General features: G+C 35.5%; 3 protein-coding genes across 4 annotated transcripts in view; 1 reads left to right on the top strand and 2 right to left on the bottom strand.

Moving 5' to 3' along the window:
* The window catches only part of LOC107667501 (uncharacterized), an 11,009-nt gene extending 7,415 nt beyond the window's left edge, over positions 1-3,594 (bottom strand). For both annotated transcript variants that reach the window (XM_016459175.1, XM_016459176.1), the window contains exons 1-6: positions 3,566-3,594; positions 3,153-3,182; positions 2,531-2,554; positions 2,137-2,166; positions 1,672-1,698; positions 1,382-1,411 (exon numbers count right to left, since the gene is read on the bottom strand). In XM_016459175.1, the coding sequence (XP_016314661.1) occupies positions 1,382-1,411; positions 1,672-1,698; positions 2,137-2,166; positions 2,531-2,554; positions 3,153-3,182; positions 3,566-3,584 (160 nt within the window). In that variant the 5' untranslated portion in view covers positions 3,585-3,594. The remainder of the gene's footprint in view (positions 1-1,381; positions 1,412-1,671; positions 1,699-2,136; positions 2,167-2,530; positions 2,555-3,152; positions 3,183-3,565) is intronic.
* The window catches only part of LOC107667490 (uncharacterized), a 54,812-nt gene that overhangs the window by 18,215 nt on the left and 18,567 nt on the right, over positions 1-18,030 (bottom strand). Inside the window, exons 17-25 of the mRNA XM_016459163.1 lie at positions 17,562-17,596; positions 9,326-9,497; positions 7,828-8,148; positions 7,388-7,732; positions 7,176-7,304; positions 7,008-7,037; positions 6,695-6,724; positions 5,518-5,613; positions 3,566-3,595 (exon numbers count right to left, since the gene is read on the bottom strand). Coding sequence (XP_016314649.1) covers positions 3,566-3,595; positions 5,518-5,613; positions 6,695-6,724; positions 7,008-7,037; positions 7,176-7,304; positions 7,388-7,732; positions 7,828-8,148; positions 9,326-9,497; positions 17,562-17,596 — 1,188 coding nt within the window. The remainder of the gene's footprint in view (positions 1-3,565; positions 3,596-5,517; positions 5,614-6,694; positions 6,725-7,007; positions 7,038-7,175; positions 7,305-7,387; positions 7,733-7,827; positions 8,149-9,325; positions 9,498-17,561; positions 17,597-18,030) is intronic.
* On the top strand, positions 11,768-12,996 carry LOC107667503 (SLAM family member 9-like). The gene is made up of 3 exons (XM_016459180.1): positions 11,768-12,062; positions 12,402-12,701; positions 12,837-12,996. Exons 1-3 carry the CDS (start codon positions 11,777-11,779, stop codon positions 12,950-12,952), a joined length of 702 nt encoding a protein of 233 aa, XP_016314666.1. The 5' UTR covers positions 11,768-11,776; the 3' UTR covers positions 12,953-12,996.

The following is an 18,030-nucleotide window of genomic DNA, read 5'->3' as shown; positions in this document are numbered from 1 at the left end:
TTATAATGTTGTTCAGTGTGTGTGTATATATATATATATATATATATATATATATTATTATTTTTTTTATATAGTTATTTTTTTTTGGTGATTTTTATTTTATTCACCTTAAATTCTGGATATTTTTATGAAAATGAGCATATCGGTGTAAATTTTTTCACCAAAAAAAAAACAAAACAAAGAAAGACACAATTTCTGCATTTTATGGTTACAGCCACTAGAAGGGCCTATACAATCCTATGGAGATTCTTAAATGAGCCAAACAAGTGAAATCTTTAAAACTACACCAACTTGAGGCTTGATTAAGCTTTCAGATATAGCTCAAGGCTTTCAGATATATATCAAAACATAAAAAAACAACTATATTTTGTAAAAAAAAAAATTGTAAAAAATTATACAGATTTTTAATCCAAACATATGCATATTCATACAGTTTCATAAATATGTAGATACATTTAAAAATATAAATATGATATAAACTCATTGGTCTCCACCCCATCACTCAAATGTAACTGTTAAGTAAAAAAAAATTTAAAAAAATAAATAAAAGGCCAAAATGACAGTCATTTCCCAGCAGAAACATCATACATGTTATAATGTGTTTCTATGGGAGTGTGTGTACCATATGTGTGTGTGTGTGTGTGCCTGTGTGTATGGGTATGTGGGTTTTTCCTGCATCGGGGACATTCTGCAGTCTCAGCCCTTCGTTCGGGTATGCATCTTTTCTGGATTGTGTCAGATTTTGTATAGGGAAAAAAAAATCTAATAAATAAAAAAATGCTGTTTTTTTTTCCCCCGGACATTCCATTCATTCCTATGGCCAGATCAAAATGACCTGCGAGGGACACTTTTACTTTTTTTTTTATCACACCCACATAAAATCCTTGAATTGATTAAACATTTTTTGTGTGTGTTCCATGCTCATGTGTGATAAAAAAAAAAGTTTTTTCGTAAATTCCATGCTTTTCCAGTGGCATGTCAAAATGACCAGCGAGGGACACTTTTGTTAATTTTTTTATAACACCCACTCAAACTGCTCGAATTCACTTGAATTTAGTGTATTCCTGGTTCAAGTGTGACAAAAGTCACAAAGTCTCATACCATAAAGATCAACGCTCGATTTTTAAAAAATCTTTCAAAATTAGTTTCGGGTCAAAATGACCCGAGGGACGGATGAGGGTTTTAATTAATGATCTATAATAATTACTGTAATATTGTTTGTGAACGCTACTTAAATCCATCACTAACATAAAATGTCAATAAAACAATACTTTTCACAACAATTGATTTATTTATTTTTAACACCTGTGATATTTATATATTAAACTCTACTGTCGCATAATGAAGCTAATTTTTCTCTTGTATCAACTGTAATACTTACTCATTTGCTTAACTTGTTCAGAAAACTTGACTTCATGCCACAGCAGCGCACAGAAACAGAAATGAGGAGATTATAGGTGAGTTTCTTGTAAATTCAGCATTTTAAACAAAGAGATTCAGTCATGAGTATATGAATGGCATTCAGCTTAACAAAACAATTACACTTAATCACTGCACTAAATCAAACACAAGCAGAACTTGTGGTGAAAATATTGAATATAAAAAAATTATCATTTTACATTTAAACTCTTAAAGCTAATTTTCTCTTGCTGCATCAGTTTTAATACTTACACAGTTGTTCTGGGATATTCTGTTCATCTGTAGCAGCACATAGAAACCAAGAAACAAGGAGATTATGAGTGAATGAACAGATGAACATGACAGAGACACTGACACAATGAGTTATCAAATACAGCTTTCTGTTTTATGTGAGTTCTGTGAGCTTCAATAACAGAAGAACAACCCATGATGCTCGACCCCAAATAACACAAACAGACATAATCAAACACAGATCTAAATTAAGTGGTTGTAAATTCAGCATTTTAGCAATCAGGAACAATTAATACAGTATTATATCACATGTTGTACGATGAGTATATTAATGTCATGCAGCTCAATACTGGATAATCACACTTAAATCAAACACAAGTAGAACTTGTGGTGAAAATTATAAATATTAACTATGAAAAATCATATTACACATTTAAAATAGCACAATAAAGCTCACTTTTCTCTCATATCAGCTGTAATACTTACACAGTTGCTTTAGTCGTTCAGTGAGCTTCGCTTCATGGCACAGCAGCACATAGAAACAGAAATGAAACAGATTATAAGTGAATGAACAGATGAACATGACAGAAACACTGAGAAAATACTGTGATTAATTATGTGCTTCTAACAATCACTTCATCGTCTGCATGACTTTATATCAATGATCAGTAACAATTACAGTAATGTTGTGTTGTGTGTGAAAGCATCATTAATGTGAATAAACAACACTTTCCACGGCATTTATTGCTCAATGTTAATTTGTTTTAAAATTAGTTCAGTGATAAAGACTAATTACTGATTATGAAACATTGTTATACATTTAAACTCTGTAGCACAATAAAACTACTTTCTCTCTTGATGTATCTGCTGTGAAACTTACGTAATGCTTTTTTATAGTCCTCCGCTTCATGTCACAGCAGCACATAGAAAGAGTAATGAGGAGATTTTAAATAAGTGATCAGATGTAAACGGTAACAATTCTAGTAATATTGTATTTGTGAACATTAGTTAAAATTATCCTTAATGGGAATTAAAAAACATTTTCATAGCCTTTATTTGTCAATGCAAATGAATATTATTTTTAGTTCAGTGTCGTGACACTGAATGACACAAAATGTCACAAACAAATACAGCTGTGAGTCACACAGACCAGATAAAACTCAAGATAACAGAGCAAAGGACAGCAGGATTATGATTTTATGCCAACTGCTGCTAAATTTGAAGCTCTGTGAGCTTCAACAGCAGAAGAACAATCCAACATGAACAAACACTATACAGATGATTGAAGCTCGACCCCTAATAACAAACAGACATAATCAAACACAGATCTAAATGTAATTGTTGTAAATTTAGCATTTTAGCAATCATGAACAATTAATATAATGTTGTTTATTACATGTTGCATGTGATTCAGTCATGATGAGTATATTAATGTCATACAGTTCAATACTGGACGATCACATTTAAGTCTCAAGTCTCATTGTATCAGCTGTAATACTTACACATTTGATTTAGTTTTTCAGAGAGCTCCTCTTCATGTCACAGCAGCACATAGAAACAGACAAATGAAGAGATTATAAGTGAATGAACAGATGAACATGACGGAAACTCTGAGAAGGTACTGTGTGATTCTTCATGTGCTTCTAATAATCACTTCATCATCTGCACAACTTGTTATCTATGATCTGTAACAATTACAGTAATGTTGTATGTGATTACGTGATTCAGTCATCAGTATATCAATGTCATGCAGCTCAGTACTTCAGTAATAATCACACTAAATCAAAGAAAAGCAGAATTTCTGATGAAAATATAAATATTGACTATGAAAAATCTTATTATACACAAGATATACTCTGGCACAGTAAAGCTATTTTTGTTACTTTCACTGTATCAGCTCAGCTTTAATACTTACTTCTGTCATTTTCACTCATATCCGCTTCATCTGTAGCAGCACATAGAAACAGAGAAATGAGGAGATTATAAATGAATTATCAAATGTACATGACAGAAACACTGAGGTGATACTCTATGATTCTTCATGTGCTTCTAATAATCACTTTTTTATCTGCATGACTTTTTATTAATGATACATAATTACAATAATACTGTGTGTGAAGACTAGTAAATTCATCACTAACATGAATTATCAAAAAAACTATACTTTTCACAGCAATTAATTTATAATTTTTTTTAACACGAGTTCAGGTTTGTCTCACATTTGTGACGTTTTTAATATTAAACTACTGTTGAAGCTATTTTTTTTTCCAATGAAGCTTTGAAGCATTTTTGAAGCGTTGAAGCATTTTTTTCTATTTGTATCAGCTTTAATACTTACTCGTTTTCTTTAGTTTTTCAGAGATCTTGGCTTCATATCACAGCAGCACATGGAAGTGAATGAACAGAAAATGTCAGAAACACTGAGAAGATATTGTGTGATTCTTCGTGTCCTTTTAATAATCACTTTATATTAATGACAATTACAAGAATATTAACAATTTCTTTAAGGAATATTGCAGTGTCTATTATCATCGATTTATCTTATCTCATATATGTTTATCCTATCTCTTTATTTCAGAAGGCAAGGGGTCATGACATGGATTTTCCCATCTTTGTAAAATTATCAGTTTTTAATGGTTGGGTCCTTTAAGGCTTGTCAGTAAACACCCACTCTTATGACTAATGTCATTGCATAGGAAACAGTTTTGACAACAGTATCCATATAAAACCATAATTTACAGACAAAGCATTATGAAATCATTTACTTAGAGTTTGTAATGCAGCTGCTGTCAGATACAATACAGCTGAGAGCTTCAGCTTTCAACAAAAGTTGAGAACTCTCCATTACGCTGCCTCATTTACAAAACAATCTGCAGTCAAATGCTCAGAACAAACATATAATCCTCTGATGTGATCTGTTACGCTATTAAAAATAAACTAAATAAACTTTTTTTTTCTTAAATCTATGCCAAACTACTGTTCAAAATACCTGAGGAAAGTGTAATGCACTAAACACACAGACAGGTTAAAAATGGTTTTCATAGAACATTTTTAAACTATTCTTTCACAATAAAATTCTCTTGCTGCAGTTTCAATACTTACCCAGTTCTTTATCACTGGTCTTGGCTTCATGTCACATAGAAACAGAAATGAGGAGATTGTAAGCGAATGATCCGATGAACATGTCAGAAATCACTGAGTTGTTGACTCGAGAACAAATGCAACTGGTTCAGAATTGTTTAATGCATAAGTGCAAATTTACATTTCATGCTCATTCTCATCTCATCCTCAGCAGGCCCCCTTTGGTTGAAATCAGCCGCGTTTCCACTGTTGGGCCAAATGCGGGCATGCTAGTGCGTGCCAGGGCCAGTCGTGTTTCCACTGTCACTTCCGGGGCTTCATCGTGCCTCATCGGGGCTTCCTAGGGGCCAGTGGCCAGGGATTTTTCGGCCCACTGAATACCTTGGGCCAAAGCAGTCCAAGTGGGGCTAGAGGTGTGGTCATGAACAAAGGCGCAGTTTATCCGAGTTAGAGACAGTTGGCACCACTGCTCATTTCCCATGTTTTCCCAAGCTATCAACTTGAATCAACAATTAAGGCATTTAAAACCATTTTAATGGTAAAACTCACTTTCAGACACCAGCGAGTGTCTGAATTAACTTACGATTGCGACCCGATGGGAATTCTAATCACCTTATGAGGCAGCAATGTATTATACGATATTGGCAGCATATGCTAACAGTCGCTTTAATAAAAACACGTTATGCTTATGAAAATACCAGCTTGAAGAACTTAGACAAATCATATATGATTATAATCGTGTATTTTGTTTCATATTTGTTCTCTCTTCTCCATGTGTCTTTGTTTATACTGGACTTCTGCATCCACATGTCATACATTTTATATACTCCGTGTAAATCATAACTCCGGTTTTCGGTCTGTGAGCTTCCTCTGTTGCTTTGGCTGAAAGGATAACAGTAGAGTGAGATGGGAGACAGCGCTCAAACCTCCTCAGATTACATACATCGTGGAAAATTAAGATACATTCTCATTCTTTCTAAAGAAATTTTACGGAAACATACAAGGGTTTATCAGTATTTTTCTGTTGTGCTATATGTGTACGCATTTGGACTTAAAAGCCCTAATGGAGTTGTTTTGTGCATTCCTGTCATCACATTTAAACGGAACATCTGCAGCTGAACAAGTATGCGTGTTCTCTTTTTATGTGAAACAATGATAACTATCATTTTGATTTAGCATGCTGACACAAAATAATAAATTACTATTTTTATCGTAAATCATTGGTATATAAAATAGCAATGATGAAGTCTTAAGTCTTTATAAGGGCCAAACATCAATTTCTAGTTCGTTTTACGATAATAGTTTTTATTAATTTTCCCTTCGCTGGTGAAGTGCTGGGGTTGTAAGACAGGCGTGTTAAGGGTGGGTTTTACAGTAGGAAACAGGACAGAGGAAATGCGGCTTGATTTTGGGTTCGCAGCTTGAGGTGCGAGGCCATTGGCACCGCCCCGGCTCGTTGTTAGCCCTGGCACGCACTGGCCCGACAGTGGAAAAGTGGCTATTGTGTTCCTGGAATTTCCATTTCCATTGGTGCTCGGCCATTTTCGCCTATGGTTCAGTGTGATTTGCAAACTGATCTAACAGGTTAATTGAAAAGAATCAGCTCATTTGTGAATCGGGCTATTGCGTCTCAAAGCGGGTGATGATTTCTAAAATAAAAATACTCTAATATACAGATACTTGAAAATGTACTTAAGCACAGTAACGAAATAAAAGCCTGTCATATATCTACCACTGGTTGTATGTCAGTATCTACCACTTGTATGTGATTCAGCCATCAGTTTATTAATGACATGCAGTTCTATACTGGACAATCACACACATCATTAATTATTGTGCTAAATCACAGACAAGCAGAAAAAAATACCAACTATGAAAAAAAAAAATCATATTATGCATTTAAACTCTGCTGTAGCACAATAAAGCTAAAATTTCCTCCTGCTGCATCAGCTTTAATACTTACTCATTTGCTCTAGTTGTTTAGAGAGCTTTGCTTCATATCACAGCAGCACATAGAAACAGAAATGAGGAAATTATAGGTGAGTTTCTTGTAAATTCAGCATTTTAAACAAAGAGATTCAGTCATGAGTATATGAATGTCATTCAGCTTATACTGCTGAACAATCACAAACTTAATCACTGCACTAAATCAAACAAGCAGAGCATGTATAGTGAAAATGATAAAAAAAACTGACTATAAAAATTATATTGCACGTTTAAAATCTACTGTAGCACAGTAAAGCTCACTTTTCTCTCATACCAGGTGTAATACTTACTCATTTGCTTTAGTTGTTCAGAGAACTTCGCTTCAAGTCACAGCAGTACATAGAAAAAGAAATGAATGGACAGATGAAATGAATGAACAGAACAGAAACAGAAGAAATGAATGAACATGATGATACTGTGTGATTCTTCATCATCTGCATGACTTTTGTATGACTTACATATTAGTCTTTTTACTTTATAGTGATTGCTTCGATAATAAATCACAACACCAGCAGCTACAGCTGCTGCAGCAACCAGCAGAATAGCAACACATATTCCTGCTACAGCACCTGGAGACAGACCTGGTTCTGAAATGATAAAGAGAGACAGTCATTCATTGAATATGTAAATTATTAGTAGACAGTAGATTTGTAAGAATAAAGCAACTCACCAGAGACAGTAACAGTGAATCTTTTGAATAAGATCCTTCTGTCGCTGATGATCTTTAGTCTAAATTCTCCAGTATGCTCAGTTTCGAGGTCTGTGATGGTCAGAGATCCAGTCTCACTGTCCAGCTCCAGTCTGCCTCTGAATCTCCCATCATCACCATCATAGTATGACGTATGATTGTCTTCTGTATCACCTTTAGCAATGAGACATCCTTCAGCTCCAAATCTCCACAGTATTAGATCATGTTTCTGTAGTTCAGTTTCAGTGTGTAGAGTCTCAGAATTTCCCTTCGTGGCTGACAATACCTTTATTTCATCTTTATCTTCAACAGATTTGAGTGGAGATTCTGCAAAAATAGTTTCACAGTGATGACTCTCTCTTAACAGTCAACTATTTCAGCTTGCATTTTCTCACAAAGTCGTCCAGATTTAATTGACTCACCTTTCACAATAACTTTGAACGTCTTGGATTTGGTCCCTACGCTGCTGATACTCTCTACTTTATATTCACCTGAGTGTTTGATTCTGATGTTCCAGATGGTGAGAAATCCAGTTTGATCCAGATTAAGTCTGCCGCTAAACATCATCATCAGTTTATCATCACTGTATTCAACTTTACCAGTTCCTTTATTGATTGTTGCGATGTTAGTGTTATTAACTTTCCACTCTGTTAGACCATCTTTCTGCATTTCAATAAAACCAGTCTGTAGAGTAAGAGAATCTCCCTCTATCACTGTCTTCACTCCATCAACACCAAACACACCTGCAGAACAAACGGAACCAGTCGGAGATACTGAGTTCTTTGTTGATTTATCAAATGACATCACATTTAGGTCCCCATATTTCTAGACGTGCATGAACTAACACTGTTTACCTTGAAAGCAATGCAAGTTGCTTTGGATAAAAGCTTTTGTCAGGTTCATATTTGAAAATGTCTGCAATGTCTTACTCAGAATAAAACCTACACCACCAGTTTTCAAATAGACTGTCTACACCCTCAAAAAATGCATGCTCGCTTACTCGCCAAAGCTTGGTGATAGAAATGGTTTCACAGTATAAATATTTAGGATTTTTAATTGAGGATTCCCTCTCTTTTGGGCCTCATGTTCAGCAACTTGTTAAGAAACTAATGTTGAAGTTGAGCTTTTCTTCAGAGTTAAGTCCTGTCTTTCTTTTAAAGCATGAAAGATATTGGTGGCTACTACTCTCTTGTCAGTGTTGGATTATTGTGAAATTATCTACATGCAGGCGCTTTGTTTAAGCATTGTTTACAGTAGCTGCATTCTGTTTATCATGGAGCATTATGGTTTATTACTAATTCAAAAGCCCTTACCCGTTTCGGGATTCAAACATCCCAAACGTTTTTACAAATATGGGTAAAATGATATTTTTTAAATATTGTTTGTATAAGTGAATTAATGTATTTGTCCTATGCTCAAATGTTTTTATTTTTAATAAAGTCTGCTGCCTGTCTTGGCCAGCAACCTGATTTTTAAATTTGAAATCTCAAGAGTTTATTTTCTTGTTAAATCAATTTTAGTAATAAATGAAATAAATAAATATGTGTCAGCACCAGGATTAAGTAAATAGGGGGATATTAGAAATTTAACAAGGAGCAAACGTTTGCTACATTAACTTAATAACGTAATAAATGTAGCAGCTAAGGCGAGTGGTAGTGTGTTTATCATCGCTGTCTTAAGGACAAGAGTTATTTGCAGCCTTTAAATGGTTTGCCTGATTATTTTGGTGTTGTATTTCAGTGATATCACATGAATTTTTAGCATATTAATGTAAAATGAATCACTCAGACTTCACAGTTTGTTTAATGCTAATTAATGAATTAATGAGGATCTGAAGCCAGCATTTGTGACGCAGGCCAGGTAATCCTGGAGGAAAGTGAAACCGAAAGCATTAAAGAAAATCAGAATTCAATCACTTACCGTCAATGACGAACATGGATAAAAACATTGCAAACACGATCTTCATATTGCTGCGACGTTGAGTGAGAGATGAGTTTGTGGCTTTAAAGGTTGTGGCTATAAATCTCGGTCGTTTGTGAGACACACCCTCATCGTTATACTCACCGCGTCCGCACGAGCGCAAAGGTGCGAGCTGAACACATGACGTCATCACGGTGAGGGTGAGGGCCGTTGCAGAAATAAAATATAATTTGAGTACAATTTAGATTTCTCTAAAAAAAAGCAGTCAGAACATGTAATTTCTTTAATTAATGTGATTAACTCAATTAAATATATATATATTTATTTATATATATATTTAATTGAGTAGGCCTAATTAGGCATTTTTAATTATTTTATTTATTTTTAATTAATTTATATATTTCTAGCTGTTTCTGTTTTGAGCTGCGATGTTGATTGTTAAATGACTTATTTTTTCTATTGCATTTATTCTTAATAATTATGTTTTAATTTTGTAGTAACTTGAATGTTCAAATAAAGCATTAAAAAAAGTTCGACCTGAAACGAGTCAGTAATGAGTAATCATCATCATATGATCATATGAGCAAGTAATGATTTCATATGAGTAAATTTTGACCAACCTGGACACGCCAAGTTACAACTGTTATATAAACACCACATATGACTTTCACATAGTTCTATTTTTTATTTTTATTTTTTTTTATTTTGCTATTTATATGTTGTTCAATTTACTTCATGCCTCAAGCAGAATAAAAACATTTAAAAAATGCATGCTAAATAATACATGCATCTAAGAGGGTCTCAAGCCTCAGGTTCGTTTTGTTTTGTGTGGATATATTAATACATTCATTAACCTATTATATTAATTCACATAAATCATTCAGATTATTCATAAGCGGATGGTAGCGGTTGCTTCACGACCAAACTGAAAGTTCCATGCGACTGCCACTAGCAGACGAAATGCGACTAAGACTGCAACAGAGCACATTGTGAGAATATGTTGAATAAAATCAATAAATGAAAACAAACAACAAAAGTCTCTCTCTCTCTCTCTCTCTCTCTCTCTCTCTCTGGTAAGACTGCAGACAGCTTTTATTGAAATAAAATCAATCCCTTTTGTAAAGGGTCCCTCCGCGGCTGGTCCCTTTTGCAGCAATGTATAAAATAATTACTGTTTGTATGTAAATAGTTACAATTCTATTTATTTATGGTTATTTTGATTTTTATTCCTCTTTTTCTTAAATTTACTGTTTGATAATTGTTGTGTTTGATCTTACCATATTTTAGCCTAACATTACTTATCTAACCAAAAATATCTAAACCTTGACAAAAAGTAGTCTTTTATAATGTCTAGATATAGAGCTAAATGTAAAACCTAAAAACATGAAGAAATGATGTCTAAAAAACAACGGGAATCCAAAAGCCTCTGTATATATCTATACAGGGTGCTAATACAAGAGGTTACGCAACATTACACAAGTTTTTATTTTTTTAATGCCTCCAGATGGCCCAATTCTCACTTCAAAAACTGTATTTTAAATGCCTTCACTCTATTTTAATGTGAGATATTGCATTTATTAAAAAATAGTAAATAAATACAGAGATAAAAATATATATTAATTCTAATGGAGAAAATAGCTCATTAAAATTGTATAAATATTGCATAGTATCATAAAATTCCCTCAACATCATAAATAATAATAATAAAATATTATTGAACAAAAATATATTACATTGATTTTCCTGAAAAAAAAAAAAAGTTACATTTCAAGGCTTCGGTCACTTTTGACCGAGAAGAAGGCAAGTGTGACTCCTAAACGAAGAGGGCCAGAGGGTTAAGAAGAGGGTGAAGGCTTATTAAAGTTTCATTAAGGAACACGTAACTCAGGTCCGAAAAGGGGAAAAACTACACCATTGAAAGTCCTGCTTCGTGTTTCCTGGGTTTAACTTGACACAAGTGAAAGGCGAGTTTATTCTCACTGACTGTCGACCTTCACAACATCACTTCACCGTAGGACAGATCTTCTCAGATGATCTGTCATGTAATTACAAATCTGGTGGACTTTTAAGAGTTTTCTCTTATTTTTGAAAATTAATAGGCTATACTGGAGACGAAAAGAAGAAAATGCTTTGCCTGTTTGCCTTGCTTTATTATTCGTGGCATCTCATTGGTAAGTTGTCTGTATTATGGCTTCAGGTTTGACACTTGTTTGCTACTGTCTTCTAAGCACGCGTCGTTGTTATTAGCTTAAAACATATCTGGACATGTCAAACTCCTGACAGAGAAAAATTACTATTTACAAATTGATATTTAAATTAAAAAAGCTTTTGTCTATAAATTTAAGTAGTGCTTAGTGCTCTTTTCTCTCAGGTATTTTTCATTTGTCTGTAACTTATTTTTCTGCAGGTGTGTTTGGCGTCGAAACAGATGAAATAAAGTCAGTGTTAGTGATGGAGGGAGAATCTGTCACACTAAACACTGATGTTACTGTAACACAGAGAAATAAGATACTGTGGAAGTTTGGAGATCAAGGTGTTCTCATAGCTCTCTTAGATGACAATGAGGTCTCATTATTTAATGGTACTGAAGGACGATTCAGAGACAGACTGCAACTGGATCATCAGACCGTATCTCTGACCATCATGAACATCAGAACCACAGATGCTGGACTCTATGAACTAAATATCAAGGGAGGGCCAGGGGACAGAGTCAAGAAATTCAATGTTACTGTCTATTGTAAGTAACTTGTCCATTTCAGACTCTTTTATTGATGCAAAATCATAATATTAAAATACTTATAATTTAAAAGTTGATTGGAAGTAGATTTATTAGGTCTTAGTTGGGGGAACAAACATGTACCTAATGTATCTGTTAGTATTGTTAAATATGTATAATATATTGTATATGCTATATGTATTGTTATTGTTATTCTTCTAATGTTTCGGTTGTTCTAGAAGCATAATTTTCCCAAGATTTCAGATTTTTTTTTTTTTAGGATTAATTCATCCTAAATGGATTTTCTGCCATTTTTTCTGAGACGTCTTAATTTTTAAATCATTTCTCTGTATTCTCCAGCTCATCTGCTCATTCCTGTCATCACCAGAGACTCTTCACAATGTTCATCATCATCATCATCATCACAGCAGAATTGTTCACTGGTGTGTTCAGTGGTGAATGTGAGTCATGTGACTCTCTCCTGGTTCAAAGGAAACAGTTTATTGTCCAGCATCAGTGTGTCTGATCTCATCAGCAGTGTCTCTTTACCTCTGGAGGTGGAATATCAGGATAAAAACACCTACAGCTGTGTGCTCAACAATCCTATCAGCAACCAGACTCAACATCTGGACATCAGCAAACTCTGTCACACATGTTCAGGTACGTCAGTGTTGATATTAGCATTTGTTTGGTACCTGGTATAAATTCCAGTAATAAAAAATTCAATAAATAAAACTCTCAAAACAAATGACCCTCCTTTAGCAACCTAACTGAAGTCCTAATTTTCTCCTTCAGAAATTCACTGTTGTGGTGTTACTGAAGCTGTGATTCGATTGGCCATCACTGTTCTGGTGGGTGTGGCTGCTGTTGCTTTTGTAGTTTATGACATCAGATCCAGAAATGCAGTGTAAAGCTCTGTTCTTTGTAAATCTGCTCTGTAACAACGTGTGGTAAAAAGCACTATACAAATAAATACTGTATTGCAATATGAATATGCAGTATGAATGTCATCACTGTACCTCATTCCCAATTGAAGGATTGTAACTGTAGCTCATTCCTGACTGAAGGAATAAATCATGATAACTGCCCCTTGTTGGAACTGTCCACATTCTTTCCCCATTCTGTTTTTGGAAAAATAACGGAACATGCTGTGGTTTAATGTGCTTTTGCTAGAACAAACACTGGTAAGCAGTGTCACACGAAACTGAAGCTCTCAGTAGCCACATGTGGCAAAAAGGTGTTGTTTGGAGTTTGGGCAAACGACTGTAAGGCTGTCTTCAAACCCAAGCTAGGTTACTTAACTGAAGTGCTCTCTACTCCGTTCATAGCACAGGTCATCACTCTGTTAGCTTTCTTCCTCTGAGGACGACCAGAACTTGCTGTGCTCAGTCCAGGATGACCAGAACTTGCTGTGCTCGGTCCAGGACGACCAGAACTTGCTGTGCTCGGTCCAGGCCCTCAGGACTTGTAGAGCGCTCTAGCCAATTTCGGACAGACCAGAAAAATAACGGAACATGCTGTGGTTTAATGTGCTTTTGCTAGAACAAACACTGGTAAGCAGTGTCACACGAAACTGAAGCTCTCAGTATCCACATGTGGCAAAAAGGTGCAGAGGTTTCTGCTTATTTGCACATAAACGTGTGTAAGATAACCAGAGCAGAAACTGACCACCGTGTGTAAGATAACCAGAGCAGAAACTGACCACCGCTTTGATATATAACATTTTTAATGATTATAGAACATAGGATTCTGTTTATTGTGCTCTCCACCTATGATTTCGCCGCAGCAAGGCTGTGTTCTATTCAGAGTTGTCCTCACACTTTATTTGTACAATTTCATTTCTGAAACTAAATGTTATTTTAATAGACAATATACCCAAATAAATGAAAAATCACCTGGTCAGTTGAAAAACTGGCATTTCAAATGCATCATGTGTGCTTCCAGGCCATTTTGCCACAATATCAGTGAAGATCCCCAGGTGATCACACACTACTTGCACAATAATGACTGGATTACCGTTCCTGCAGATATACAAGGGGTCATTTACCACAGGGCTTGACACTGGGATTGCCATCAATAATGCCAATCACTCTAGGGTTGCTGGCAATGTTGTGGAACTTTTGATTGGCCTGCTGAATTTCATGAGGAGTTCTCGGGAATGACAGCATGTTCTTCAAAAGCTCTAACAGTAAAGGTCATCCCTTTCAATGCCTCAGGCCCCAGGATGGCCAAAACGTTGTCTTCCTCTGCAGTCAGAGGAGGAACAGAATCGGCACCACCACTAGTCTTACCTGCTTCTCTATTTCTTTTTCCGTACATAGATAACTGCTTAACTGTAGTATGATGCATTGTTAGGGAAATGAACGGTGTAGTGACAACTGTTTCCTGAAATCGTAGTTCCCTTTCGAAACGATCTTTCATGTTGCATGGAATCATGCTCGGGGGAAACTTGGTTTTCTCTGAATACTGAAGCCTGATTTGTTAAATTTTACTGCACAAACCTATGGCATTTCAGCCATGTGATTTATCTCCATACGATGGTGGCCCTCCAGGTTTCTAGGCCAAACTCCTCTGCACCATGGATGAGTCTGCCCAGATCATTCTGCTTTTAAGGATGCTGACTTTGAAGCAGATCCTCGCGCAAGTTTGACCAGTGGACTGGTTTCTATCAATGGATCTGAAAGATGCTCACTTTCATATCCAGATGGCCCCCCATCACAGACTGTTCTTAAGATTCACTTCAGTACTGGCTAAAAGCCCATGTCCCGCCCCACGCTGCTAGCATTAGTGTCCGTCAAGTACCTGGGTGACTTGCAAGCACTCCCTGTGAACACTTCTTGTTTGGAGTTTGGGCAAACGACTGTAAGGCTATCTTCAAACCCAAGCTAGGTTACTTAACTGAAGTGCTCTCTACTGTTCATAGCGCAGGTCATCACTCTGTTAGCTCTTTCTTCCTCTGAGGACAACCAGAACTTGCTGTGCTCGGTCCAGTACGACCAGAACTTGCTGTGCTCGGTCCAGGCCCTCAGGACTTGTGGAGCGCTCTAGCCAATTTCGGACAGACCAGATCTTTGTGCGCTCCTCACTAGTTAACTTATGTTTCTTAGGGCCCTCATGGTGGCAATCCTATAGGGCTGGACTCACAGGACGGCTTCTGTTTTATGCTCTTAGCACTATGATATGTTCCCCAAAACAAGAGTTTCCCCAAGAGTGATTCCACGTAGCGTTATCTCAGGGAACCAAGGTTACGTTAGTAACCAGAGCAGTACTTTGTCGCAGATCCATCGTTTGAACCACATTGGTTAAAATGTAAAGCTACCATAATGACGTTACTCAGGGGGCAGAGAAATAACTTAGGCTTTTAATCAAATTTGCATTGAAACAAAAAACAGTTTACTAACAGACAGATTCTGAATACACAAAAAAGAAGAAGAGTTTAGATGTACTGCGTGAGTAGTTTTTACTCCGTAAAGTAGGCTTGTTCAGCAACCAATTGACTCCATAGGAACATAGGAACAACTGTGCAAGACACAGTTAAGCCTCTGGGTTTCTTCATGGTTTCACTTTATTTACAGATCATATCCAAATTCAGGTCACATTTATAATTTGACATTCACATATCATTAAAGGATGGATAAACAGGGGCCAGACTGAAGAAACGTTTTTAAAAATAAATTTCTTCTTAACTGCTATTTTCTTCTTGCTTTCTAACTTAAGAAAAAAAGTTAAGAATATTTGTATTCCCAAAAATTATTCTTAAGAATATCCTTATCTTTTTTTCGTAAGATTGTTCTTAAGACAAAACTTAAGAAAAATTACATTTCTTGAAAAATATCTTCTTAAAAATCATCATAAATGGCTTCTTAAAGTTAGAACAACCTCAGACTGTTGATCAATCCATCTTAAGACAAGCTCTTTAAACGTAACTGTTCAAAACCATGATGCATTAAAAATGTGAAGCTAAACGCTCTTCAAGGTCATGACAAAAATAGTGTGTGCGCTGCTTATTACGGTAATCTGCAGGCAGCATAAAAAGTCAATCCTTGATGTGTTTTTCATTGGGTTAATTAGTGAATTTTCAACAAGAACCGCCTTTTATTCAATCAGATAAAGACTGTCATTTTCATCTTAAGAAAAAAAAAGTTCTTAAAAGCATATTTGAGAACTTAAGAATTTTTCAAGAATTGCGCTAAGGAACATTCTTACGAACTTATTATGGAACTTATTTCTTAATAGTTTTTGTTGTGAATCCAGCCCCAGATTCATTTAAAAACATATCTTTGGATTACATATTTAAGCATTACTATTTGATGTAGCATAAAAACATGCAACGTTTGAGAAGGTCATGTAATCTTTACACCGTGATCAAAGTTGAATGAGAACATTAATTAGTGTTAATCATATAAAACAGCAACACGCACTCACATTGTTATGAGATTCAAATTATGTTAAAAGGGTAACAGTTATGTAGTGTAACATTAATACAACTATATATATATATATATATATATATATGTGTGTGTGTGTGTTTCATCATTTCATCGACATTTCATCTGAAACCAAAGAAGCTTTTCAAGAGACACAGCAACCCTCCACAATGCGAGAATTCGCATATGTGACTAAATTTACAAAATAATGTCTATCATTAGGCATTGGCTAACCCTGCTTAAAAAAACTGCAAATACCAGCCTAAACTGGTTAGCTGGTCTTAGTCGGTTTAAGCTAGAAGTAGCTGGTTTTAGCTGGTCTACCAACCTGGCTGAGCTGGTCAAGCTTGTCTCCTAGCCTGGCTGAGCTGGTTTTAGCTGGTCTCCCAGCCATATTAGCTAAAGAAGTGGTCAAAACCCAGCTATGTTTTTTTTTTTCCAGCAGGGAAATTGTTAAGATTTCAATCGCCAACGTTTGAATTAGATGCTAAGTGTACGTTTAACACAGATATTTCAATTGGATTCACTCATTTTGAACACAGCACGCTTGAGAGTTTCACTCTCCGTCTTTTAGGCAAGCTATTTTAATTCATCTCAATGGATGCGCAGCAGATTTGACGCACCATAAACTGTAGTGTGAAGGCACCCAACTCGCCATTGCTTAGCTGAGAGAGCTCAGTGTTTTTCTCACGCATGCAAAGAGAGGGAGAGTTAAACAGTCTTACCATGTAGAATTGATGCGCTACATGTATATTATAATGTGGAGTTAATTTGGAATTATTCATCCTTTAAGAACAAGCAGAAGCCACTTCTGGTTTATTCTGTAGTAGGCGAAAATAATGCACAGATGCAGACAATGTGATTAACATTCATTAACTCAGCAGCTCATCAGATTGTAGTGTGTTTTATATTGTTATTAGTGTATTAGTTTGTACACATGCGCATTGACTTGGTCTTGCACTAATCAGTTTTTCCACAAGGTGGCAACACCGGCCCTGGCTGCTGTTTCACAGTAGAAAATAAAACTAAAGAGATGGAACAACAACAAAATAATAGTGGAGACTGCAATATGTGCGTGCTTATACCATTAAACTGATGTTTCTTCATTCACTCCTTTTCCTGTTGATTCTGAAAGAAAACACTCAGAAATTTTAAACAGAGAAGATCTGGAGATCAAGTCTGTAGTCGTTTCTAAGAAATCATAATGAATGTCAATAATTTACCATCAAATTACAATTAGAAATACAATGTACAAAATCATTTCAATAACACATTGTCATTAGCACTTCTGACTCATTTTATAAGTTAAATCTTGTTTGAGCACTTGCTCTTTTCTCACAAGTGAACATTATGTTTGTGAACTCAAGTCATGCACCTTCCAACATGCAAACTTAAAAGTAAAGTTCACATTGATCTTTTGAGGCATTAAAAGATTTACAACTTGCCCATTTCTCTCAGGACAAACACACTTTCATTCACTTACATTCATTTCTGATTATTTGGCAGTTTGCATTCAGGGGGTTTTGTTGGATATATGAACAGATCATAGTGTAAAATATATA

This window comes from Sinocyclocheilus anshuiensis, unplaced genomic scaffold, assembly GCF_001515605.1.
Source record: "Sinocyclocheilus anshuiensis isolate Anshui unplaced genomic scaffold, SAMN03320099.WGS_v1.1 scaffold1779, whole genome shotgun sequence".
Lineage (NCBI taxonomy): Eukaryota > Metazoa > Chordata > Actinopteri > Cypriniformes > Cyprinidae > Sinocyclocheilus > Sinocyclocheilus anshuiensis.
Note: the sequence above shows the minus strand (reverse complement) of the source record. Positions and strands in the feature narration are given on the sequence as shown.